Source organism: Anopheles funestus, chromosome 2RL (genome assembly GCF_943734845.2).
Source record: "Anopheles funestus chromosome 2RL, idAnoFuneDA-416_04, whole genome shotgun sequence".
NCBI classification, from domain to species: domain Eukaryota; kingdom Metazoa; phylum Arthropoda; class Insecta; order Diptera; family Culicidae; genus Anopheles; species Anopheles funestus.
Genome location: NC_064598.1, coordinates 93694041 through 93719298, shown reverse-complemented (window position 1 = coordinate 93719298; position 25258 = coordinate 93694041). Strand labels below are relative to the sequence as shown.

The 25258-nt window shown below is 40.3% G+C and overlaps 1 protein-coding gene and 1 long non-coding RNA gene across 8 annotated transcripts in view; one reads left to right on the top strand and one right to left on the bottom strand.

Annotated features, from left to right (window-relative positions):
- LOC125761830 (uncharacterized) overlaps positions 1 to 25258 on the bottom strand; it is a 237481-nt gene that overhangs the window by 136850 nt on the left and 75373 nt on the right. The window lies entirely within an intron of this gene.
- Positions 1 to 25258, top strand: part of LOC125761790 (protein madd-4) — a 141638-nt gene that overhangs the window by 68751 nt on the left and 47629 nt on the right. For all 7 annotated transcript variants that reach the window (XM_049423279.1, XM_049423281.1, XM_049423282.1 and 4 more), the window contains exon 3: positions 17951 to 18020. In XM_049423279.1, coding sequence (XP_049279236.1) covers positions 17991 to 18020 — 30 coding nt within the window. In that variant the 5' untranslated portion in view covers positions 17951 to 17990. The remainder of the gene's footprint in view (positions 1 to 17950; positions 18021 to 25258) is intronic.

Below are 25258 nucleotides of genomic sequence, written 5' to 3'. Positions count from 1 at the left end.
TTGCGACTTGTGAGTATCTTTAAAGTCTTTTTTTGTTGCCCAACCCGATACACTCGCTGTGTGTGTGTGTTTGGGAGTGGTTCCCGAATGGGGTTGATTGTTTTGTGAAACAACAACCGATTCCCTACCAGGTGTGGTGGGCATGCGAACCACCCTCTGTAAACATCAACTAGCGCACGTACACCGGTACTGGTCTGTTCGTGTTTTATTCGACCCAGACATAATGTTGGGTATCATTTTTGTCCCAATTTAATCGTTTCCATCCAGTGCATCGGGTGAGTTCTGAGATGGAGTGGTAGATAGGGTACAAGGGAACGAGAAATTTCATCGACCTTGCCGTGTGTTTGAGCGCAGTACCCGAACTGTATATTGCCCACAATTGCATACTGCACTATGGAATAGCAGTCGAAGCGTGAAGCTTTGCATTGTTTGCACCTACTTTTTTTCATTTTATTTTCTGCCCCATTTTTGGCGAACACTTCCCAAAAGCCCACCACCCGTAATGCAGTCTGCGTTTCTGCACGCGTTTCGAATAGTTTGCAGTGAAGCATGTTTCATACCCAATCTACCGGGCATGGTAGACTATTAAGCGATTAAAATGCATTATCAGAGCGTTGATGTTTGCAACTCGTTTTTTTGTTGTTGGTATTTTTTACCCCGAAAAAAAATGAGAAGGTGCTGAAGTGCATAATTTCCATACATATGGGTGCTTCGTGTGAATGTTACCATTTTTTTTTGTGTTAAACATTTTCACTATCACCTCTCTACTCTGCTATTCAATACCAATCATACCGTCGATAGAACAATAAAATAAGCGATATTGGTTGGTGGCTTGTATTAATTCTCCCCCTATTGTGTGCGAAAAAAGATGATCATTGAATTTACGTGAAACATGTACCGGTAGCTGCTTCCGGGGGCCTTTTTTTTCGCCATGAGCGCTGTAATTAATTTTAATTACTTGCACCTGAAGGATTTTTCACACACCAAATACCTTTTGTGCATGTGTGGTGATGATGATACAATTGAAATGTAATTGGTCAGCAAGCCACAGCGAGCCACTGGAATAAGTGTAGTAGACATACTTGTTTCAATTTCAAGTAAACATATTTCAAGCGGTTGTACCTACGGTTGTAATTGTGTACAGGATGTTTTAAATACCCGGTACTACTAATATCATCATCATATGATAACCCTATAACAAAGCATTTAATTTATTCCATTGTTTGAAATATTGTGTGAAAAATTCATCGCTTCATCATTTAATTTAAACGAAAAGTGCTTATGCAAAGTATATTCATTTTGGTAATATATTGATAACAGGAACAACATTCAAAATGACTAAAAATAGGCTTGTTATTTAATGTTTTGTTAATCGATGCAATCAATGTTTTTTTTATGAAATGTTAGTTAAGTATTTATAATTAATTTTCCAATTAAATTTAACTTAGTTTACTAGAAAACTAATCGGTCTTTAAGGCACATACAAAGATACGCTAAAAAAGCGAATATTATAGAAATTTCTTTTAAATAAAGACATACGACCTCATTTGCTTTTACCTTTTTCCTTCTCGTTCAAAACAACAGTTTTTTTTTTAGTACGATGTACGAAGAAAAGTCACATTCCGAGTTCTGAGTTCACGATTATCCGCTCACAACTGGCCATAAACTCACACGTCATCGTCGTCGTCTGCTATTAGCGTTGATTGTTGGAACAAAATGTACATTCCCACTGTTCCCGCTAGGGATAGCGCCATGAAGTAAGCACGGTAAGGTCAAGTGAACCGTACAAAAGAAACACTCAAATCCTACCGCAAGCAATAATCAAGGCTCGCGGTACTTAAAGGGCACCACCGTCCAGCTCGAAGGAATTTTGTCCGAGCGTACTATCCGGGTTGGCGTACTTTTGCGTGATGCTTATGATTAATGTTGTGTAATTTCTGGCAAATTAATTCCAGATTACGATAACTGTGGGCGATGGTGCATGCAGCACGACGCCCGCCCATACGAACCGTTGCCGACGCATATCAGCGCCAGAGTCAAAGGTTTCGGTTCGACTTTTTGCTTTGCTGAAAGGAAAGTTGAGATCATTGGCGAACCTTTAAGCCATGTCCACACCGAAGAAAACACACTAAAACGCATTAGATTGATTTAATCGTTTGTCGTTTGACCATTAATTTCCGCTTTACCGAGCACTGAAGTAGGAAGACGCGTATTTCTAGGTATTAAGGTGAAGGACGTCTCGGCGCCCGGAGGAGAAAGAAAACAAAACCACACGCACGAGCGAAGCCTACCTGAATAAACGATTATTTTCTCTCCCAAAATGACACCATTTTCTGCCACCCGAGGTGGGATTTCCTTTTTTGGGGGTGGTAAATTTCTGGCCACAGTTTTGTTAAAGCTCGCTGGGAAAAGAACTTTCCACAGCATGGCACGACGGGCAAGAAAAGAAGCAGCAGCCGTAGAAAGAAAACACACATAACAACACAATCAAAGCACCACCTGGCCGGGGGCAATTTTCTCATCACCACAGCGAAAGAAAAACCCGTCCCGTTCGGGTTTGCTGGTTTTTGTGTTTCTAAAATAGACTCCGCTGTGCCTTTTTGTCTTCTATTATGTCGCTCGCCTGGTATTGGGTTGGCCTGCTTCAACCGACAAAAGCCTCTTCATTCGCGACGAGTGAACTTTTCCCATTTTCCTATTATGCTAATTTAGGTCCCTGTGGCGTAAAATCAATTCCTGCTCCCGAAATTAACTCACCCCGGCTCGATGTCAGGCTTTCCCGGCGGTTCCCGAAACGCGCTGATGCTCTGGTCTTCCGGACGTTCTTCGAAACGCTGGGTCATGAAGAAGGGAAGAGGTTAGGGGGTAAAATGGTTGAACAGGTCGGTAATGGAAAAGATCGTCACATGAGTGTGGTGTGAGCATGTTTTACGAAAAGGTCTCATGAAAGAGCTTCCAGTGAATTCGCATGGGAAAAGTTACGAAAGAGTACCTTGGGACCGGGTTTTTTGCCTTTTACACAGTAAATACACATCGAAAACAACTAATACTGATTAAATGGAGTAAATGTGTATTAAATATTGACGATCATCGATTTTTTTCTCTTTCTGTAGTATTAGTATAAAGTGAACATGTTTGAAGAAAACGAAAAAATATTCGGATTTAAAAATTTATATCAATATATTGACTAACGAAAGAGTTACTTTCCAAAGAGTAAATTATATATCACCCTTTATAAATATGTTATACATGACAAACGAATTGTAAATAACTTGACTTGACTTCGTCCTGGAAGAAAGCGTCGAAAAGGACGAATTTCTTACTACATAATTTTAAAGCCGTTTTTCCAATACATTCTTAAAGCTTCTCTCAGCTCGCGCAAATTCATCACTTCTGTAATTAGCAATTAAGTTACCTTGGACTTGGCTCTTGCGTGTTTCATACAAAAATGCGGACACATAGAGCATGACCGTGGTGTGAATAAAATCATTTCCATACCAATTTTGTCAAAACGATTATGCGAAGGAATGTGTTAGCCCTTCACGGAATGTCGCAAATAGTAGTTCGAACGAATTGTGCTGGAAGGCAATTAATTTAATGTAAAAAAGAAGCATTTACACATATTTTGTTTGGAGGGTATCCTTTTTAATTTACCAAAAAAGGTATCAAAATTTTCTCTCAACTATCAACAAGGAACATTCTTCCTTTCAAATGTTTCCTGGTAACAGTGATGTGATTCACAAATCGCTTTTAATTGACCGAAGTATTTGAATGCCGAACATGTAACTCAATCAAAAGAACCTTACTGCACTTCAATCACCATTACGCTTCATGTAAGCCATCAAGCATTGCAACATTATTTCTGAAGCAATCAGTGCACGGTAATAATGGTAACACAAAAAACCAAGCTCCATGTGCTTCACCGATATCGGCACCATTTTCCATAATTGCCTGCATCAGCTGAACAGCGCAGCTGTATCGTTTTGTCGATGTAAATAAACATATTAATTGCAGCGGGTAGAAAACGATCGATTACCGTACATGGGACACCTTTTCGGTAGCCATTCACCCACAATCGTTTTGTTTCCATGATTGATTTATTGCTTGTATTGACCCATTGTGCGCACTCGATAAAAGCTTCTCGAAACCGTGCGTATGAAATACTGGTACGACGAAGCTCATTGCGCTTTTTCCACCATACGCATTCCTGTCTATGACCGGGAACAATGTGCCCGGTCTCGTATGTTGGCGTTTATTGCGATGCTGAGATTGGGACCGGGTACGACAGTTAATGTTCTACCCACGGTACGACGGTATATTAGGTCAGCGTACACCGTTACCGTTGCGTTCGGTAACATTTTCATAATTAATTATATCAATTTATATTTACATACTGTTAACCGCAGCCACACAAGCCATCACCCTCACGTAGGGAAGCGTTTTTGTTTGGTGCTTTTTCTTTTCCCTCCCGCTAAACGAACAAACGATCCCCGGTTTCGATCTTCATAGCAATGGCAGCACACTCTGCTTCGTTCGGGGCGAAAAAAAAACTGGAACGATGAAAATGTTAACCGATAGCATTCGGTTATGTGTGCGAGTCGGGTGGGTAGGAGATTTACCATATTTTGTATGTTTGCTCCAAGAAACAGAACAGCACAGCCCGCCCTTTTCCACTCGTAGAGCGGTTGAAACCACAGCACCATCCGGGGAGTTGTTTCCTTTTTGCTCTTTGTAGAAGAATCACAGCTCTCCCATGCACCGCGGGTCATGACGGGGTGGCAAGGACAAACTGGCAACTCGACAGCAGTTCCAACTCATAAACACTCTAATCTGACTACATGCACATTATGGATTATTATAAGTGTATTAACGAAGCATGTGAGATCAATTTAGGAAAATGCTACAACATGTAACCATACGTGTATCGTTTCGCCCGGGAGAAAGGATATGGTTGGGAAAAGGATAAACGAAACACTTCACTGCTTCGAGTAATAATGAATCCATAACATGCAACAAGCTTTTCTTATGCGACCGAAATGTGGCTGAAAACCAGGCATCCGTTGAAAGCGACTCATATGGGAAGAATAATAGGTACTTGAGCGCGTACAAAATTGCTTATTCGTTGCTTTTCTTTTTTGTGACTTTGTGAAAAGCATCCTTAGCGTGAAGGAGCTGCTTGGTGGAGATTTAAATTAATCTCATTTGAATAAATTTTTGTTCGTGTGTGGGAAAGAGTGAGTTAATTTAATGATTAAAAATAAACTTTTTAACTGCTTGTATAGTTACCGTAAATATGTTTAGTGGCGAATAAATTGGCTTGCAATTAAAGGAACTAATTTGAAGTATTAATAAAACAATAATATTAAAATTAAAAAAATGTGTCCTAGAAGTGATATATTCTAAAGACACGGAGCATACACAATGTCAAATGTTTTTGCTGCATCGATAAAAAATATCAAACTAAATCGCTTAACTAAATATTTTTTTCGAAAACTACTTTTCAAGGTTTTTATCCGCTACCAACACTCATGACACGAGTAATAAAAATCAATTCCCTTCTCATAGCATATGCTGATCTGCGGTTAAAACCGTAGTTAAAAAACAGAAAAACAAAGTAAAATGCAAAATAAAATAAATTTAAAGTTCACAATATGCTCCCCGTATGCAACTGGGGAGCCCACCAACCAGTGAGAGCGAAAGAGAGCAGCTGTCAGTGTCAACATTCAGCGTCATCACCAGAAACGATGTCATCGTCGCTGATCGTCGGTCCCACCATCATCGGTAGCCATTTGTTTTCTGCGGTCACCATAAAATGCCACAATTTATGCCGAAAACATTTACATGGCATCAATCAAACGGGCAAATAGTTGGATATCGATCAAGCAAACCGACAACAGTGAGCGTAATGCTTTATACGTACATTTCCTTGTCCTCCCATTCGTTCCTTCTTCGTGCTTTTGTGTGTAAATGCTGTAGCTTCCGGTTCCTCGGCGTCGAACGTTTACGATTGTAGCCAAAGGTTCAGGGTTCTATACCGACCTACCGTCACTATAAACAGAACGTAAACATTTATCACGAGCTTTCGCTCACACCCACGAGCACACATTCGATGCCATGGACGTTGCAAAAATTGTGCCAGGTGGAATTGATCGGGGGATTTTTCTTTGGTGTGGTTTTGTAGGCTTCTTTACAACTGCTATCGGGCTGCGGTTTCGATCGGTGGCTTTTAGGTCTGGTCGCCCTCAGGTCAGTGTGCTGATGATCGGGCAGGCTGAACAGACAACACGATATAAAACTGCAAGGCGATGAAAGCAAAAATCCCATAAAATTTTGCATCAAATAAATCAAATCCTGAACTTGGTAGAATCACAAGTGAGAAACATCGCACCTTTTGCCGTTTCTTCACAGTTTACATCAAACATACTTTTTGTTGTTAGATGTTAAAATTTTTCTTTTTTACCACATAATTGCAAGAGTTATATCACATTTTGCTTGGCCTTTTTTGCATTCACAAAAACAAACCCAAATCACGCTTACGGTCAACGCTTCTAATCTGTCTAATGAACTTTTCATCTAATGCATTTGAGCCTTTTTGGTCGACGGAAAAGTTTTAGCTACTTGAAATACAAAAAAGGAAAAATAAATTAAAATAAAATATGATAGAAGCGACGTGCTTCAGCTATGTGCTATTAAAATATGCTGCAAAACAAAGAGATTTTTTGTGTGTGTGTGTTATGATTTGAATTCTCTTCTTTTCCACCTTTTTTTTTGTTCCATTTCACATCGCATTTAAAGTTTGTGCCACGCTTCATAAATCTGTCGCAGCGTTGCAGTTTTGAAGGGGCCGAAAGCTGTACATTGAAAAACAATTTTGCTAATGCAAATTTCGGACAGAAGTCACGTTTTATCTGCTGCAGCCGCAAGAGATTTCCGGCCTGTTTGAGGATGCAGAAAAAAAGGATTTTTTTTGTTTGCTACTGCCGCTAGTTTAAACGATCAACGTATATATAGGTTAAGAGCGTTTTATTCAACAGAAGCTACAGTTTGGTGGCGTTGTAGTTGTGCGTTTATACAGAAAATGAACTGCTGCGAAGCTGCATAATAAACGGATGTATGGTTCGTATTGAAATAAGTGAAGCAATTTCCGGCGGCCATCAAACTGCTGCTTTCGGTTGACGATCGACCATTTACCTTCTGAGCCGGTTGACATTGGTGCTGTGAAGGTTTCCTCAACTCATCCAAAACTCATCGCAAAAACCGCGAACCAGTGGAATAAAGACGCGTAAAGAGAGAATGATTTTTTTATTTTCGTTTGCTACAAAATTCAAAAAGCCAAAGAAACAACACCCAAACCACTAGCAAAAGTGTCGGCTGGTTGAGGAAATGGATTGAAAAGTTTTGCCAACTTTGTCATCGTCCAGTGTCAGAGCAGAACTCAAGCTGAAGGAAACTACAGCCGGAATATCGTCGATGAACTGCAATGACAGGGAAGTGCAATTTTCTGCAATAAAACAGCAATCAAGAGTGCACTTCTAGGCGAGGGTTTTTTTTGCTGCCAAAAAGGGAAGTACAGTTGATGCAAAAGGAACGATTGTCCAAAAAGGGGAGAAGGGAACTGTTGGACGGAGTGTCGCGATGGTTTGCTTAATAGTACGAATGATACCCGAAGTGAAACTTTTGTCGCGTGCGATTCTGGATGGCCACACTGAAGCACCAATGGTATTTTGTAAAATGCTGAACTGATGGTTTGAGTTTTATTGAACGACGTTTATAAAGCAGACAGCGGACCATTGGATCTGTATCGTTTGATACACGCGAGACGTAATGGCATGTGATCGCGATGGATATTTTATGTGAGTTTTTGGGTGATTGTGTTACGGAACATACAGTAAACCATTTTATAACACTTTGTCAACGAACCTGTGTTTCATTGTTGACGACCTGGCGATGTAGACGGTAACGACTTCGGTCTCCACAAGACAGGACTGGGGTTTAATCCCATGCGAGCAAAACCATGCGAAGATATCGGGAGGTTGTAGTGCAAGAGTAAGGATTCAATTGCCCGAAGAAAATTGTGGAATTAAATGGGCATCTCGATTAAATATAATTTCAAGTTTTCCTAAACAAATCTACATCTGATACACTTCATACAAGAAGCAGAGTATTCCAATATGTGATATGTGCGCTAGTACATACTAAAAAACCCTTCAATTCCTCATTGCTTTAGTTGTTGGCCTACTCTATATTTTATTCAAATTGTTGGGTCAATCAAACCTTTCCGTCTATCCGCATTTCCGACAGTGCAATACTTCAATACAAACATCAGCATTGATGGAATAATGTAAAAAAAAACCCCAAGCGCACAAATATAAATGCATATCAGAATGCTTCAGAACGCGTTTGAAATACTGCATTAAAGCAGGTCAATCTACTGGCACTGTTATCGAATCAACTATTGCCGAATTATAGCGATTTGTTTTGATTTCTCAATTGCGTCAGTAAAGGGCGAGCTATCCGCATGGAACGGACAGAAACAAAGTGCAAAAATTCTTTTTGTCTGTTTTTTTTGTTCCTCCTCCCCCCAAAACCAAAACCAATTCTCCATTTACCGCCTCTTGAGTGATGACGCTGGTTGAAACAAATGGTAACCGGGAGGAAAATGCGAAAGTAAGGAAGTGGAAAACTTCGTCCCAAAACTCCCATCAACACTCAATTTGGGGGCTGTTCCGCCCCGTCAATTTGCTGCGGTTCGGCGTTAAGAGTGTGGTCGTCGCCTTTTAAAGAAATCTAACAAAAAATAAATAAAAAGAAGTCAAGTAAACCGTCCACGCCTGTACGAATTAGAAAGTAGCGAAGGAAAAAAAAAGCCCCGAATTCCGCTTGGGTGAGAAATTCGTTGCGCAAACAAACATTTTTCTTGTTTGTAGGATGGCCATTGCTGCTCCATCTTCCGGGCCCCGGGTGTACAACCGTTCCTTAGAGATTGATCGAGGATTTGACTTATCAATCACATTTCTAAGGTTTTTTTCTGCGAGAAAGGAAGAGAAAGGATGAAGAAGTTAGAGGGTGAGTTCCTGTAGGAATTTCCCACCATGAAGTGGAAAGCCGTGAAGTCGGCAAAGAAATAAACCATTTGCCTTTTCCGAGCGCTCATAAGAAACGCTTCAATGATCAGTGACATTCTGTGGTGCTTGAGAAACTTTACTCTCGATGGCAGCGGTTTAACAATTCATTTCCAAAATCGCCATTTTAACATTTTAAAGTAAATCGTAACGATTTGTTTTGTGGAAAAACCCTTTCACGAATTATTATACTTGCAAACAGGGATGAAAAGTAAGCACCAAACCCTTCCGGTTGTGGGATCAGAATTATTTACTTCAGTACATTTTTTGCTGTCGATCAGTTAGTGAAAGAGTTTTTCGTGGGTGAAAGAAAAGACCACACCGTTGTTCACGCACTGTTGTGCCTTTTTTAAAAGGATTAAACTTGACCGGTAGCCGACGGTTTTTCCCTCTTTACAAACAACAATGTGTGTCAAGTGCGTAGCGCCTTTCGGGGAAGGGATTTTCAGAACTGAGCAGCAGCATCCTGCGTTCTTCCGGTTCGTACTACTTTAACCTTTTTGACGGGATGCCTACTTCCAGTGAGAAATAAAATTGATTCACTCCGGCAGAGTGGCAAAGTTTGCGAAATGTGTCGATTATTGTTGGCCCTCAAAACTTTTACTCGGTGAAGTTTTTCTACCAGCGTCAAGAATTTTGTTCACCTTTTACTGCTCCACTACTTGACAACTGGTCTGCCAATCAGAAGCGGGTTTTTCATCCTCCGATCATACTGTACTTCAATTGAGATCTTACGGTGCTATATTAAGCGCACAACCTTCATTCTTTCCGGCACAATGAATCAATCTGGAGTGTTCTGCGTTCGATCGCAAACCATCAGCAGTCGTCCAGCTGTCCATTCAGCCCACTTTTGAAATCGATCTATGCTCAAATATACATTGTTCCGACTTTTTTCATCATTTCTTTTAGGAAAAAAGGAAAAATACGCTTTTCTTTCAATTGAGATGGGGGGGAAAAGTTTAATCGAAATACTCCGACAAAAAGTTGTTGCATTTGGTGGGAGTTTGAAATTGCTACCCACAAAACCCCTACATCCTTCACTTTAATCCCAAATATATATAACGTCTAGCGGTCGGATCTTCAAACCATTGGTCCGAAAATTTTCGACGAATTATTATATTTCCAACTTTCGAAGATGACCCACGGACGACGGGCTTCCGTTTTTTACACCCGTGGGGACTAGCGTTTTGTGTATCCGGACCAGTAAGGCTCTAGACCGGTCTCGAAACTGCTCTAACAATTCCATGAAACAAATGGCGCACAGGAAATTCGCCTTGAACGGAACCATTTCCTAAAGCATCAAACCGTGCTTTTTTTTGCTTCATTTTTCTTCTTCTTTTCTTTTGGGGCAAGTTTGACGATCTGGCGCACCGTGGGCCGGATGTTTTATGAAACCGTACGGATATGAAAGGGCGTACGGATAAAGTAATCGGGCAGATAGAGCTAATATTGTACCGAACGGTGTTAGCATTTGTTCGAGGGCTGTGGGTGGTTTAAGTTAATTTTTGGTACGAATTTATTGCCAAACATTTACGTTTTTGGGATAGAGAAATAATAAGAATTGAGAGAGAACGATAAACGGAAGCAAGATTATGGTTTTGACCGTTAACCAACACCTTTAAGAGATTAATCTCTTTATGTATTCAATATCTTCATTCACATACAATATGAAGAACAGTTTTAAATGATTGAGCGTTATTCGAATTCTTCGGCCAGCTCGCACTAGAATAAACACAACCATATAAAGGTTAAACAATCCCCAAGCACATCATTCGTCAGGAACGACTTACCCTTAGCAACACACATTGGGAAAGCATCGGTCCATGTAATCGATATGCCGCTGCTGCTCACAAACAGTGCACAGTTTTCCGTATCCTTCAAATAACAAAAATAAACACACATACACAACAGCAACAAAACATGTCTTATCCGTAGCATAATATACCGCCAGTAAACAATCACTGCTTGTCGAAGCATAAAAGCTCGCTTGGTTGTTACCAACCGGTCCGTTCACACGTACCATCGGCACCGGTTTCGTGTGGCTGCTGGTACACACCGACATATGCTAGCAAATTTTCACCCATGTTGCCAATTTTAATTAAATTCAAACAATTATCTTCTAATCTACCACAAACCAGAACCCATCCCGTCCCGTAAAAAGGTAGGCAGCACAAAAAAATCGATAACACTTCTTCCAACCAGCCCAGAGTGCCTTTATCCAAAAGCTCGCCTTACGAAAAAAGCCTAAACTAATGCGTCTATGCGGTTCTCGGAAGCGTTCCAAACGCACATGATGTTTAACTTTACCACTCTTTACAAGAAATTTCACTTGAAATTGGTGAGTGGGTTTGTGTTGCGTCTTGTAGGAAATCGAAATAAAATGCCTGCTGCCACGAACGCAGGGCACACAAGGGTTTGAGTGCCACACGAGGGTGTGCTTTCATCCCGTCCGTCATCAGCAACTGGTACTATGGGTAAGTTTGCTACGAGCGTTTGCTATTGCCCGGTTTGTTTAGGACGGCGATTTGTTGGGAAAACAATAGGCTCAACTGTTTGCTGGAGTCGATTTAACTAGAGAAAGATAAATATTGTATCTTCAAAAACGGGGGAGAGAAAATGTGCTTTGGAAGCGAAACAATATCTTCATTATTGAATTGTTCAAACCATCTCGTAATGTTTGGGTATGAATGTTTTGATTTGCAACAATTCATTAAACGAAATTAAATCATCGCAAGTCATTGGAGGTTATTATAATTGCAAGAAAAAAGCACACCGGACAAATCGTTTGGAAGAGTTTATTATTTGGAAGACGGCAAACAGATGTGAAAATGTTCAATTTGTTGTGAATTGTTGAGCATACTTTAACGATTATTACTACACATTTTACACAACGCTTTGGAATAAAAGTAATCAAGAATCAGGATTAACGAGTGAGTAAATTTAATTATCTATGAAGAGGTTTTATATCTTGTTTGCGATTGTATGAAGACATTTTTATTTAAATCATATTTTAGCTGTAAGTTGAAGAAAACAAAATGATAGAAAATGGATTAAAACAAGGGGATCTTTTGCTCTTTAGAACTCTTTAGAACTTTTTAGAACATTGCAGGACGGAAGGTTTATTAGGAAGCAGGCAATGGCCTTGCAATGAAGGAACAATTAGATACTGATTAAGTTGTGTAAGAAACCGGTACCGTTCTTTACTATACTATCAGGACGTGTTAAAGTTTCAAAGCGCAAATAATATTTAACCCCTTAAACTATGCAATGCGCATAACAATATTCTGACCCTTGTTTTTTGAATCCTTCGAAATTATTGCCATAATTTACCTGCAAAACGCATACGATAACCCAGACAAAATTTGTCCACAAAAAAACGTCTATACTATTTAGGTACAACCATAAAAACTTCAATATTCAAAACACCGTCTGTGAATGTACTTTTCTCCATACTAACCACACGATCGAAACCATCATTCCTGTGGAGTCATATTTCGTGCAGCAATTTTACCTTTTTCCCAATCATCCTGTTCCAAAAACCCATTCCCATTGCACTACTTTTTTATTACTCTACCCACTATAAACTCTGCTCACAGTACGCTTCGAAAGGCGATTGTTTGGTCGCGTGCCTACGAGTGCGGAATCGATCCCACCGCACTTGGCTCGAACCATGCTACAGTGCGATAAAAAATACCTTATTGATAAACACTCACCAGCAGCAGGATGTGGATACGGTGGATTTGACAGCACGAAACCAGGGTTTCCTTTGCATATTCACGCATGGGTGAGATACTGATGACGATTCTACCAAAAACATCCCTCAATCATGGTGATTTTTCCTTCGCTTCAACCAGGTGAAATGCGACGCTTCGGACGGAGGGGGGGCGGGAAAACGAATGAATTTGAAATAAACAATGTCATGAAATATGCTATCCAATATTGTATACTTCTTCACCCCCCGGATGGAATGGGATGTTTTCTTTTTTGGGGAATTGGGGTAGGATATTTGATGATGGGAAATAAAACAAAACTAGTGTCAATGGTCAGGGACGGTACGTTGGTGGTGTCTGTGGAAGAGAAGAAAAAAGAAAAAAAACGCACACACTCCCACAGAATGGTGGAAGTAAATATGAGTGTTATTACATCGCCGTTACGATATTCGAAAAACCCGCCAGAACACCATCTGGAGTTGGTGGAGAGTGCTATTTTGACATGACATTTTCCTCGCAAATCGATGCTTTTTTGGGTGTGTGTGTTTGTGCTCAGGAATATGGGTGAAATTGTGCTTTTCAAAGACGATTTTGCAAACACCGTTTGGTGCCTTCACCGTACATTGCTTTATGGAGCAAATGTCGATGGAGCAAATGAAGGAAGAAAAAAGTAACCCCATCGATAGCGAATAGCCAAATTCAAAAAGAAAACTTTACCAAAAACGGATCGTATTTCGGTGGCAAAAAGGATTTTATTTCGAAACCCCCTTCCCACTAAAGTATTTTATTTCGCAAAACTCTTCCAAGTTGCAAATAGCATCAGAGACACACGTACCCGACATGCATACGGTTTGCACTGAATGGTAAGTTTATTTCAAAACCCTTCCCGAATGGCTGTGGGCCCCCCAAAATGGCTACGGAAAACCCGCTTCAATTGACTTGTGATTTTTCACCTCACGCCATATCTTGATGGTACAATCCACATAACACATGGTAATGCTGCTGTGACTGCTTGCTTCGCTATGCTTTTTGGCTTCGACGATCGAGCACCGTAAAACTTTCGCCTTGCCATCGCTACCCGACTCAACTATGTCAACCATTTAGACGGACATCGATCAGCGTCGTTTTTCATCGTCGGTTTTGTGGCATGGTTCAGCCTGAATTTCGGTACCACCGGAAGAAGAGTATGGTTTTTATATCGTTCAGTTTTTCTGTTTTTTTTATTCATCCTTTTCCTTCTACACTTGTGATCGATTGAACGTTTCTTCCTCACGCAGACTGACGGAAGCCATTTGTTAAGCGGGAAGTCACTTCTTCTTTTGCTTTACCATTCACTCCCAGCCCCTGTGTGTGTTTGTTTGTGTGTGTGTGTGTGTGTGTGTGTGTGTGTGTGTGTGTGTGTGTGTATTGTAAGCATTTTGCTAAACTGGTCATCAGTTTGTTCAGGAAGGATTCAGATTTATGGACCGAAATCCTGTTAGCTTTGACCTGACAGATGTACTGGTTTGTATTACTGGGTTTTCTCTTCACTTTTTTGTCGTTGTTTAGTTCCCATGGAAAGATACATTTTTTCGATTGGAACACCAATCCAAATTTGGCAGGAGTCATTTTCAATATGATGGAAATAGTTGGGTAAAGCATGATGGAATATGAAAGTCGGATGATCATCGGGAAAACGGAAGGAAAAACAGCACACTGGTGCCCCATTCAAATTTGAAAGGTCACCGTCAGTTTATGGACACGTGCTCACCCTGTCGCACCCTGTAAGGATGGGCGCGAATGCGTATGACCCTGTTTGTAAGTCAACACACATGTCCCATACGGACGTTTTTCCCTTTCGCATCGCACACTCAACAACAAAAAAAAGAAGCAAACCCTTTCGCGTCACAATGGGATTTTGTTTCCCCAGCGCAGTGCGAAGGGGTTTGTTGGACACTGAGAACCTACATAAAATATAAAACACTAAAACCCGGCAACCCGGTGAAAAGCCATATTCAATGTTAAAAAAAAACAATTCCCAAAAAATGAAGACCAATGAAGGGAGAGATGAAACGAACAGGAGGGCCACCAAAAAAAAAAGTAACCAAACATGTTCACAACCTGAAAACGTGATAAAATTTTCATAGCAAACAAATTGGATTGTTTGAGGTTAGTTTGTTTGTGTTTTTTTGTCTCGCATTGGATGCTTGGAAAAAAGTGAACTGCAAATAATGAATGAAAATTTTTTAAAACAAGAGAAAAAACATCATTAGAACTGCAAGAGATAAGGGGACACAATGAGTTGGTGGAAAAAATCAGCCGGAATAGCATAAATTTACTAACAGAAGTGAAATGGCTATCGCAAAAAAACAACATATAAATAAAAAAATAAAGCGAACCAACCACTGAAACAGATAATGGACTGACTGACAAGCGTGGCCGTGGATTGCTTTAAATTGTACACGAGAAAATGGAAAACAAAATAAAGGCGTGAGAAGCGAAAGGAAAACATCAGCATCAAACCAAATAACAACACATAAAGAGGTAGGAGAGAGAGAGAAAGAGAGAGAGAGAGAGAGAGAGAAAGGTAACAGAAGTGGGCAGGAGAAGGGTAAAATGGACAGAGCAATTCGAAATAAACAACGTATCCGCCAGATAACACGCCACAGATTGGAGTTAGTTCGGGGTGTACGGATGGATTAAAACGGCCGGTGGCCGGTGATTGAAAATATGTGATGTGATGAATATTTTAAGAGTTTGATCAAATTCATCGCTGGTTCCACGTTGCATCTGGCGGCGAATGATTTTATTTAGCTCGTTTAAAGTGATTGCGAGCAATGTTGTTTAGTTTTTCTTACCTCACATTGAAATTCTAATTACTCTTTGGGTACAAATCGTTTGTATCGTGTTTATTTGCTACATTTTAGATTATTTTATTTTCCATTAACTTTATATCAATGTCATTTGATATTGAAAATGTTGAGTGAATTTTCTTTTTGATTGTTAAGCTTTCTGATGAATTTGATTATTTACATTTCGGAATAATTATTTCTATATCTATTGATAACAATTTGGCCGTCGGCGAAGTATAGTATCAGATGATTTTTTCTAAACTTCTGAGTGCAGAAAAGTTGCGAATAAATAGTATTGATATTGACTGATTCTTTGATAGGGGGGGAAAAAGTTAGATTTATCCAACTTCTTTACTTCCACACAGATTCATTCAAATCATAATATCGCTACACTATCCGATCAGAATCATGTTCGTCTGAAGCTTCTTGCATCAATTCTTTCCCTCTAATGCGATTGATTTGTGTGCTTTGATGTTGGCAAACATTCGTCCAACCCTCGGTACCAATCGGTACGATAAAATCGTTTCGCAAACGGTTAGCATGTTGCAACGAGAACTCGAAACCATACACCGAAGTAACATGTTTGCATAGTGGTACGGTGCCTTTCATTTTCTTCACTTGTGCAAAACTTTTCATGTCCAACGCAAACCGTACCAGAAAACGGAAACATTACCTGACTGTTTTCCAAGTATACCCTTCCCCAGTTTCCGAACCTTTGCCCCCGGGGTAGCCTGGTTAGTCACTAGTCACTTATAGCTCGACACTAGCTTTTTCCTTCTGCACACTCGAAACCCCGAATCACTCGATGTTCTTTATGCTCCGTGCGCAAGTTTTGATGCTCTCTTGAGCGTCAACTTGTGCTTGTTCACTGGTTCGCTTTAACATTGGACTGACTGACCGGGATGTAGCAATTTTTTCCCCTCCCTTACCTTTCGCTCCACTTTTCTCTGGACATGATATTTCTTTACCCAAAAACTATCCAAGAAATCCCCAAAGTTTGGCTCAAGTTTTTGCACTATCGTTATGGTATTAACTTGCAGTGAAAGTTTCTACCCCGAAGGCAAAAATCATGTATCCCTGGGAGAGAACCAGTGAGAAGAGTAGTTGCTTTGGCGTGCTGCACAAACTTGTGGTTTCGTTTCTGAGCAAGTTCTGTACAGACTACACAGCCTGGAGGCTGACGGACTGACGGAGGGGTTTGTGTATAAAAGCATAACTATTTCGCAGCAACGCGTTTGGGTGAATGCTTACCTTTTGACCATCTTCTTGTTAATAGTTTCCAAGATTTTATCTAACATATAAACACCATGCAGATTGGTAAGGTGAAAAACAGCAAACACCACTCGAATGGGAAAAGAAATTTAATACTTTGAAGATGTTGGCATGGGGAAAAAATGATTTAAAATATTGGATCGTTCAGTATATTCGTGCTTAAGTTAATAAAAGATCGAGAGGCTGATTAATTGAAAGCAGTATTTCTTTTTGTAAAATAAATTAATCAAATACTAAACTTAAACTGTTGCTTAAGTTATGCATCGAAAGTCAACTCTCGTGTCTTAATTCTACTTCAACCATTCTTTCAACACAACAAGCACCAGTTCGCCAGGCACTCTTCATCATTAGACCATAAAACGAATGCAAATTAAATTATTTCTTCAACAATTTCTTTCATCCATTTCTTCACCGAAGCATAATATCCTTTTGCAACGATGGGCACATAAAACAATACAAATCAACGTGGTTTTGTTTCGACTGTGAGGAAAGTTTGAGTAGAAACAGTTAGCGTAAAAACGTCAAAAAAAATCGAAACTGTAACCACCTTAAATAATAGCACGCCCGACCATCATTATCGAAAAGTTTTGGTGCAGCTTTTCGGTGGCAGCGTGCAGCAAACAAACCGTCCGCGTCATCGCGACCATAAACTCGACGGGGGTCGGGTTTTTAAGAGTCACTTTTACACCGGACGCAGCTCACCGTGCAACTAAATTGCATCCAAATTAGCTGTAAGTTTATGGCAACATCTTTGCCATTTGCAGGTTGGCATTAAGCAGAAACGCTAGCCAGTTATAATCCTTTTATGCTCGGTTGTTAAAGTACTCGTGTTAGCAATAGCATATAATTTCCTCTTTTTTCGTCCAGATCATCCAGATAATCGAGCATAGTTATGACGTTCAAAGATCTATCTGGTAGTATCGCGGTAGCTGATGTACAATAAACTTTTATGTTTCGCTCATTCACTTTTCGACATTAAAATGTTTTCCCTTTTCTTGTTTTCTTCTTCTTGCAGATAAGAAATAAAAAATGGTAGCCGATCTAAGTTGATAAAAATGGATTTCAAGGAAATAATATTGCTGCTAGTAAGTATGGACATTATATGAAAAAAAATATTAAAAACAAAATACATTTTATTACTATTTTACTTCAAAGTATTAAAAATTATTGAATAGTCTCTTTTTATTGTTTAATATATTCAACTATTAACTTTGTCTTGGCATGTTTGCTTTTCTAAAAGATCCTGCAGGGCTTTTATAAATTTGTATTAAAAGCAACCAGACGTTAAATGAATCATTATTAAATTAGCTTTTTCAATAAACAATATCAAGCGACAATCACAGCTAATGCAGACGCCACAATCCAACCATACGCTCCGTTCGTTTCATTAGCACTTTTGCCGATGGGAAAGAGTCGTTGGAACAATTCCATACAAAACCCATTTGCTTATGCAGAAGACGTGGGCGCTTCGTAGATAATGGCCGCTCGCTATATCTCGCACGACGACAGTAGCGAAAAACAATGTATCGAAATTCGTACCAGTAGCGAACTAATTTGCGTTCTTTCCGAATTTGCTGATCCTGTTTTAAGAACCAAACCCAAAATGAGAAGCTTTTGTTGTTTTGTTTTCCACGAGTCTCATTTGTGTCGTTCGACTTTTTCTCGCTTTCAAATCGCTCCATTCCACTTAGAAGCTTTTTTCCTGGGTGAAGCGCGAATGAGCATGGCGGTATCTTTGAGTTAAGAATAGAATGAAGCTCTTTTGTGCGCAAGAAACACAAACAAAATACTTACTTTCGAACGTTTCGCTCACGAAAGAATACGCGGGTAGTGGATTAAGGCGCGTTATTTTTTTTCGAGACGGAATTTGTGTGCTGCCCAATCTACCAACGCGACGCTTAACATCGGCCTGCCGTTTGTTAATGGTTTTTGATTTTCCACCCACTCGCTCGCTGAGTGTTAAAGAATCGGCAGCTCCGGGAAATGTATAAATATGCAACAAACAGCTCACGAGAAGCGTGACAATAGCTGTGTTTTCCTTCTAATTCTTTCTTCCTGTTTTCTATCTTGTGCTTTTTTTAAATAAATTTGCCAGAATTGGTTGGTCCTTTACACATACGGTGATACAGAAGCCTACCAGCAAAACAAACACTAAAGCCAGTCCCGAGCTCTATTTCAAACCAATCCACCCTGGAAAGCTTCGATTCGTGCGATGTTTGCTGTTTGTTTCCTGTTGATTTGTTTTCAGTTGTTGCCGAACAAAGTTTGCTTCCTTTTGTGGTTCGAATTCAGATCAACAATGCGATCACCCAAAAAAAAAACGCGTCCTTATCGCTGGCCAGCTGGCAGAATCATCGTTTTGCGCGTTCGGTGGTGTTGTTGAATGCCTGTTTGATATTCTTATAACAAAAAAAAAAGAATTCTCCCTGGAGAATCAAACCACCACACAAAACAGAACGACTGCTCGCAGGAACGTTGAACAAATTAATCAAAGTTATGTAAATATTTACCGCTTTTATCTGATTTTATCCCGTGCATCGCACAGGTACCGGTGGTAAACGTTGAAAAACGAGAACGGCTGCGTATGATGAAATGAAGACAGAGAAAAAAACACTTCGTCCAATGAAAGGCAAATGATATGAATTCGTAGCAAAAGAAGAAAAACAAAATAAAACAAACATTCCAACAAAACCCCAATCGGTGCATCCATTCTTTCCCTCTCGGTTGAAGAATCTCAAACCTAAAACGAATGAAAAAGAACACTTTTTTGGCATTGGTAGCAACACCAAAAACAAAAAAAGAACGCAAATGTAGATGAATTAAGTGAAAGGAAAACAGAACCATGTCGATGTAAATCCAACGGGGAAACCTTGGCATGTGATGGATAAATGTTCCTCGAAAACAAAAAAAATCTCCATCCAAAAACTGCACCGACACCGCCACGTCGCCAGATGTAGGTCGTTGAACGTGAGGATTACTTGCCACGATGAAATATGGAAACGGGGCATTATTATAATTGCTGATATTTGTTGAATTAATTGATATTGGTGATGGGTTCCGATTTTATCTGGCTGAAATATGGTAGGAAAAACCAAACATGGAATGCTGGTGTTGTGCTTGCAACTTTTACCAAATGATGTTCATCCATCAATCTACTCAGCAATCTGCCGGCGAACGGATTGTCGCTGGAATGAAGTGATTTTATTTTCCTTTTTTTCATCGATGCAATTACTTAAGGTTTTATGCTGAATATGAATCGTCTCGTCAAGTATCTTTAAATTGTATTAGAAAAAAACTTTATTGAAAATTTTAAAACAAATTATTGAATTTCGTAAGACAAAAACAATTTTCGATCATCCTTTCCTATTCGACAAAAATGCTTGTTTTTTTTCAAATACAATATACTTTTTAGAAAAATGAATTTAAAAATAAATAAAACTAAAAACAAATGTAAACTTTAGCACAAAATGTCCACACGACATTTTGTCGGTCCCATTGTGCAAACATTTTCTTGTTGCTTCAAATGGCTACAAGCTACGTGTACCGAATTCACGTATGTCTCCGGCTGCCTGTTCCGATGAGGTGTACCTTTACCACCCATCCTGTACGATCTTACCTTCCCCAAAAGATACACCAGCACAGATAACGCAAACAATATCATAGTATCAAATTGAAAGGAAAACCAAATCCAAAAAGGGGGAGGCGACGACCGACGTCGAGGTGGCGGGAAATTGGTGATGGTTCTTTTCTTGATCGTAAGCTAGAAAATCTGCACCTTTCCTACAGCACCTTTTTGCGTATCGTGGTAAATTACGCTTCCCCAAAGTGTAAGTAAAAGCAAAATCTATGAACAGGTTGCTCCGAAATTGATAATCGAGCTGCCGGAAGCGTGTGCTGGGCTTGGCTGGGCAGGCCCAACACACGATCATCGTGCTCATCGTTTGCTGGAGTACGGCCCTGGGTCGTTGCCGTATTATCCGTTCCGTTTGTGCTTCGGTTTCCGTAAAGTGCTATACTTTATGCGAGAGCTAAACAGATAGAAAGCTACCGGTGCTTTGGAAGGAACATACCAGGGTGGCAGCCACTACGGATCCGGATCCTGATATCGTTGGATTGCTAAGCTGGGATAATGCGATTAACATGTTGTTGTACAGTTTAGCTTCATAATGAAAAAGATGCCAAGTGGGTTTTTGTGGGCATGTGCGAAACTTTTGTGTGTGTTTAAGCAAGTGGTTGGTTCGGGGTGTTTGTGTGCCTTCATTGTGTGTCGGTTGGTGGAGCGTAATTTATGTTCCTTCGACCTAGGTTTTCTGTTTCCACATGATTAGACAAATGAAGCTGATCATGTCTGGTGATGAATATATTACTCGAAGAATCGAGGGAAAAAAGTATAACAAATCTACAATTTTTTTTATTGAAATAACTCTTTTAATCACATTTCATTGTGGAACGTTTTGCTAAAAATAAATTATTCTGTAATTGAAACCGCACTAACCTCGGTTGTCCCCAAATGCTTGTCAACCGCATTAAATGACACTGAAGCAATGTACATGATGAAACAAACTCCATTGTCTAGCAGACTTGCCATATGATTGCATCACGAAATAGCTCGATTTAGGTAAAACTATCACACGTCGTCGTTATGTTCAATGTCATCCCTTTTTTTCTCCCCTCCCTAACGTCAACCATTTAACCGAACGCTCACGTTTAGCCACATCATTTTACCACCGTCGTTCATTGACAGGTAACCGAACCTTTATTCGATCCGATTCCAACAGCGTACACGGTGTAGCGTAAGAGTAGCAGAAAGCAAACCCCCGCTTAAGCAAACAGTTGCCGTTTTTAATGGTCGACGTATAGGGACTCGTGAGACTTTAGCACGTTGGATACTAAAATTTGATATTCGTTCGATTTAACGATCGTTTTGCCACACCAATCAAAATCTCTACCCATCTCAGCTCCGGAACCGGATCGGGTACCGCATGTTTCCTTTCAAACAAACACCCGTATACTCACACACACGCCAACAGCAGTGTAAGTGTGAGCGGTTGTAACATTTCAACGGCAATCCTTTCCGCATGCCAAAGGACGCGTGGAATTTGGTTGCGCACTTCGGGACGGAGCTAGCTTTCATCATATTTGCAAATTTCCACCCAACCTAACATTTCCACACATCCTACGCTTTGCCAATGTCTTGCGAACTTCTTCATTGGGACGCAGACACGGCGGCGTCTTAAATGTTTTAGTATAAATTTATGTAAGTAGCTCTCGTTTACTTGCTTTTCTCCACAATCCTTTCTCTCGCTTCATCCCTTCCCTCCTTCTCTTCACTGCGTTTACCACAGCTTCCGCCAAAACGTGGCCACCGCTTGACAACTAACCTTCGAACGACTTGATTCCTTCAAAACCACCACCTAAAACAGCCCAACAGTGACGTGTGGCGATTGTCTTGAGTTAAAAGATGATAAGATGAACACCGTCTGCCCATTCCGTGCCAAACAGATGCAGTGTGCGGGCACGGGCATACACACAACACTTGCTGGATGTTCATGTTTATGCTGCGAAGTGTCATTAAGATGCGAGAGGGTTACAGCTAGCAGCTGTCATCTTGTATGCTGGGAACATTCCCATAAGGGCACCTTAAAACCCCCGTTCCGCAACGGCACACGGCACGAAGATGGCGGAATGTGCGTTGGGTTGGGGATGGTGGTTATATAATTTTTATGAAGTGTTTACGGCGAGCGTTCCGTTCAGTGCGGTAAAGTATACAGCGTGGAATGACTTTGTCAAAGGCAAGCATCGCCCGGGTATCGCACGGGCATGAAAATTAAAACACATTACACCCGCGCACAATCCATCCGAAATAGCGTAATTAAAAGCAAGTTTAAGCGAAATCTTCACTTTCGGCTTTTTGTTCGGTTCCGCAGGCCGACAGCGCAGCGGTGTCTCATCATGCTGATGGTCGATAAATATTAGCTAAAAATGTTCAAATACAATCTACCCGTAGATGGTTCATTAACCGGGGCCGATTGTGTGTGCGGGAAAGGTTAATGCTTTCTAGAGGGGGCACAATGTGGTTGGGTTTTGATATAAGTGTTCCCCGTGGCATTGTTTGTTCGAAGCGTTCAAGGTAATGCATGGTTAGATGTAGAAGAAAAGGGTTCTTTTTCTGGTTTAAAATAAACCAGGCGCCTCCATTAGTACCAAATACTAGGCGCCTCCATCAATGTTATACAAAGTACTGGGCGCCTCCATTAACTTTTGCTTTGCTTAAGAAATTTTCGAATTTCGAAATTAGGTATACATTTTGTTTCAAACAGTACTAAATTTACCACAAAAAAAAACAAAACTTTAAAAGGAAATCAACTTAAAGTTTGATCTATTCTTAAACCCTTTTTTCCCCTTGTTTTCTAAACCAAACTCCATAAACAACGGTTTAAACTACAATCACGATCTCGCCATCTCGTGTGACTTGAACCGATTGAGCGAAAAGTTATATCACTTTCGTCATCATCAACACCATCAACCGGGTACGGCATGTCGATTCATGGGAATCTTTTGCGTGACTTTTCACTTCCTACCGGAAGGCATCAGGCATCAGACATCGGTTACGCTAGCACAAAACCATCACCAAAAACCGTTTCCTCACGATCATAGGGAACGAAAAAGGAAAGAAGATAAAACATTTCCTCCATTTTGCAAGAAAATGATTATTCAAATCCGTTCACAAGTGCGAAAATCCGATAGCTACCGCTTACCGTCCCACACTTAATGGTAACTTTTTAAATTGGGTCGGATATTTTTCGCGGACACTCGTTCGGGCACCGCCATCACATAACCGTTTGCCGGTGAAGCATAACGATTGTTTTCTTCCTTCGGTTCGTTGCTTCTTGCTTCTTTCCATCGGTGAGCGAGTGCGTCGTTAACCGGAATTGTGGTGTGTCCTTTCACGTTTGCCAACCAAAATTGACTGACGCGCCACGTGTTTCATGCGACCGAATGGCGGTCGTGATCGCTGGAAGTTTAATCTTTTGCCTAATGGTTCCGGATCGCTCACCATTTATCTCTCGTCGTACCTTATTCGACACTCTACCAGTTACCGTGCAGATGAGGATAAAAAGTTTCGCCTTTTGTGGGGAAAGTGCTGAAAGTACGCGAGGTGTGGTTGAAGTGCTCCAACGAAGTGGTTTATCTTATCACTACCGAGGGTGAATCTGTGAGCCTTTTTGGGTGGGAAATTGCCGTTGACAAGTTGGTTGATTGTTCGGTTTTTCTTCACTTTTATTAGACGGTTTTGACAAGCTAACCATCCCTAGGGGTGATTTGGTTTCTTGCGTAAAGCCTCATTTTAAAGAGTTTGTTCAACTGCAAGGAAAAGATTTCAATCTTGCTTCATCTTGTCTATTAAATTTGTCGTTATAACGTACATTTTTTTGTACTTTAATTTAAAATTGGCTACAAATTCCCGCATTGTTCATTGGACCAATCATAACGATTGGAATTTTTAAAGGTGCCATCAAGAGTCGTACAGCTTCTACCGAATGTGATAGATAACTTTATCTGTGAATCTTTATACCACATTCTCGTCACATGTATGCGCTACTGAACAAAACAAAACGAACACCCGTGTAACTTGATGCGAACATGCAGGTAGAATCATTTCTTTTTTGTCCTCTCTACTTTGCTATGAATATATTTACTCTTTCTGCCCCTGGCACGGCAAACAGATCGTATCGACAGGCGAAGGTACAATAAGCACAAGGAAAATACCTTCCTCAAACATTCGTGTACCGATGGCGGTGGCAAACCGATTCCATAATACACGATGGCACCATCACATCATCACCAAACATCTTCTCGCTCAAACAAAAAAAGAAAAAGGAAGAGACAGATCGGCATCAGCCTTCGTGAAAAATGGATTCCAACCAAATTTGAATAACATTCCATTCTAAATGTAATATGACGATCAATTTTTTGAGCCAAATTTCCATAGCAAAATTGAGGTACGTGAACAAATGATGTTTCATGCTGCTCGTGCCGCACTTACCGACGTTTTGCGCGACGATACAACGGCGGAACTTCATTAAGTACTCGACAATCGTTGAGCTATTTTAGACGTAACGTGAATTTTGTCATAAATTTTTGTGTAAGTAGAAACTTCTCTTTCTCCCCAGCGTGTGGAAAGTGTTTTTCTTTTAGCGCGCACAAAATCAAGTGTCTCTCGTGATGAATCTTGAGTGAAGCAGCACTCTTAAGGTGAACTGTTTGTTACTCTTCACTGTACCTTGACGGGTTTGTCGAAAATTGCATCGTGAGAAGCCAC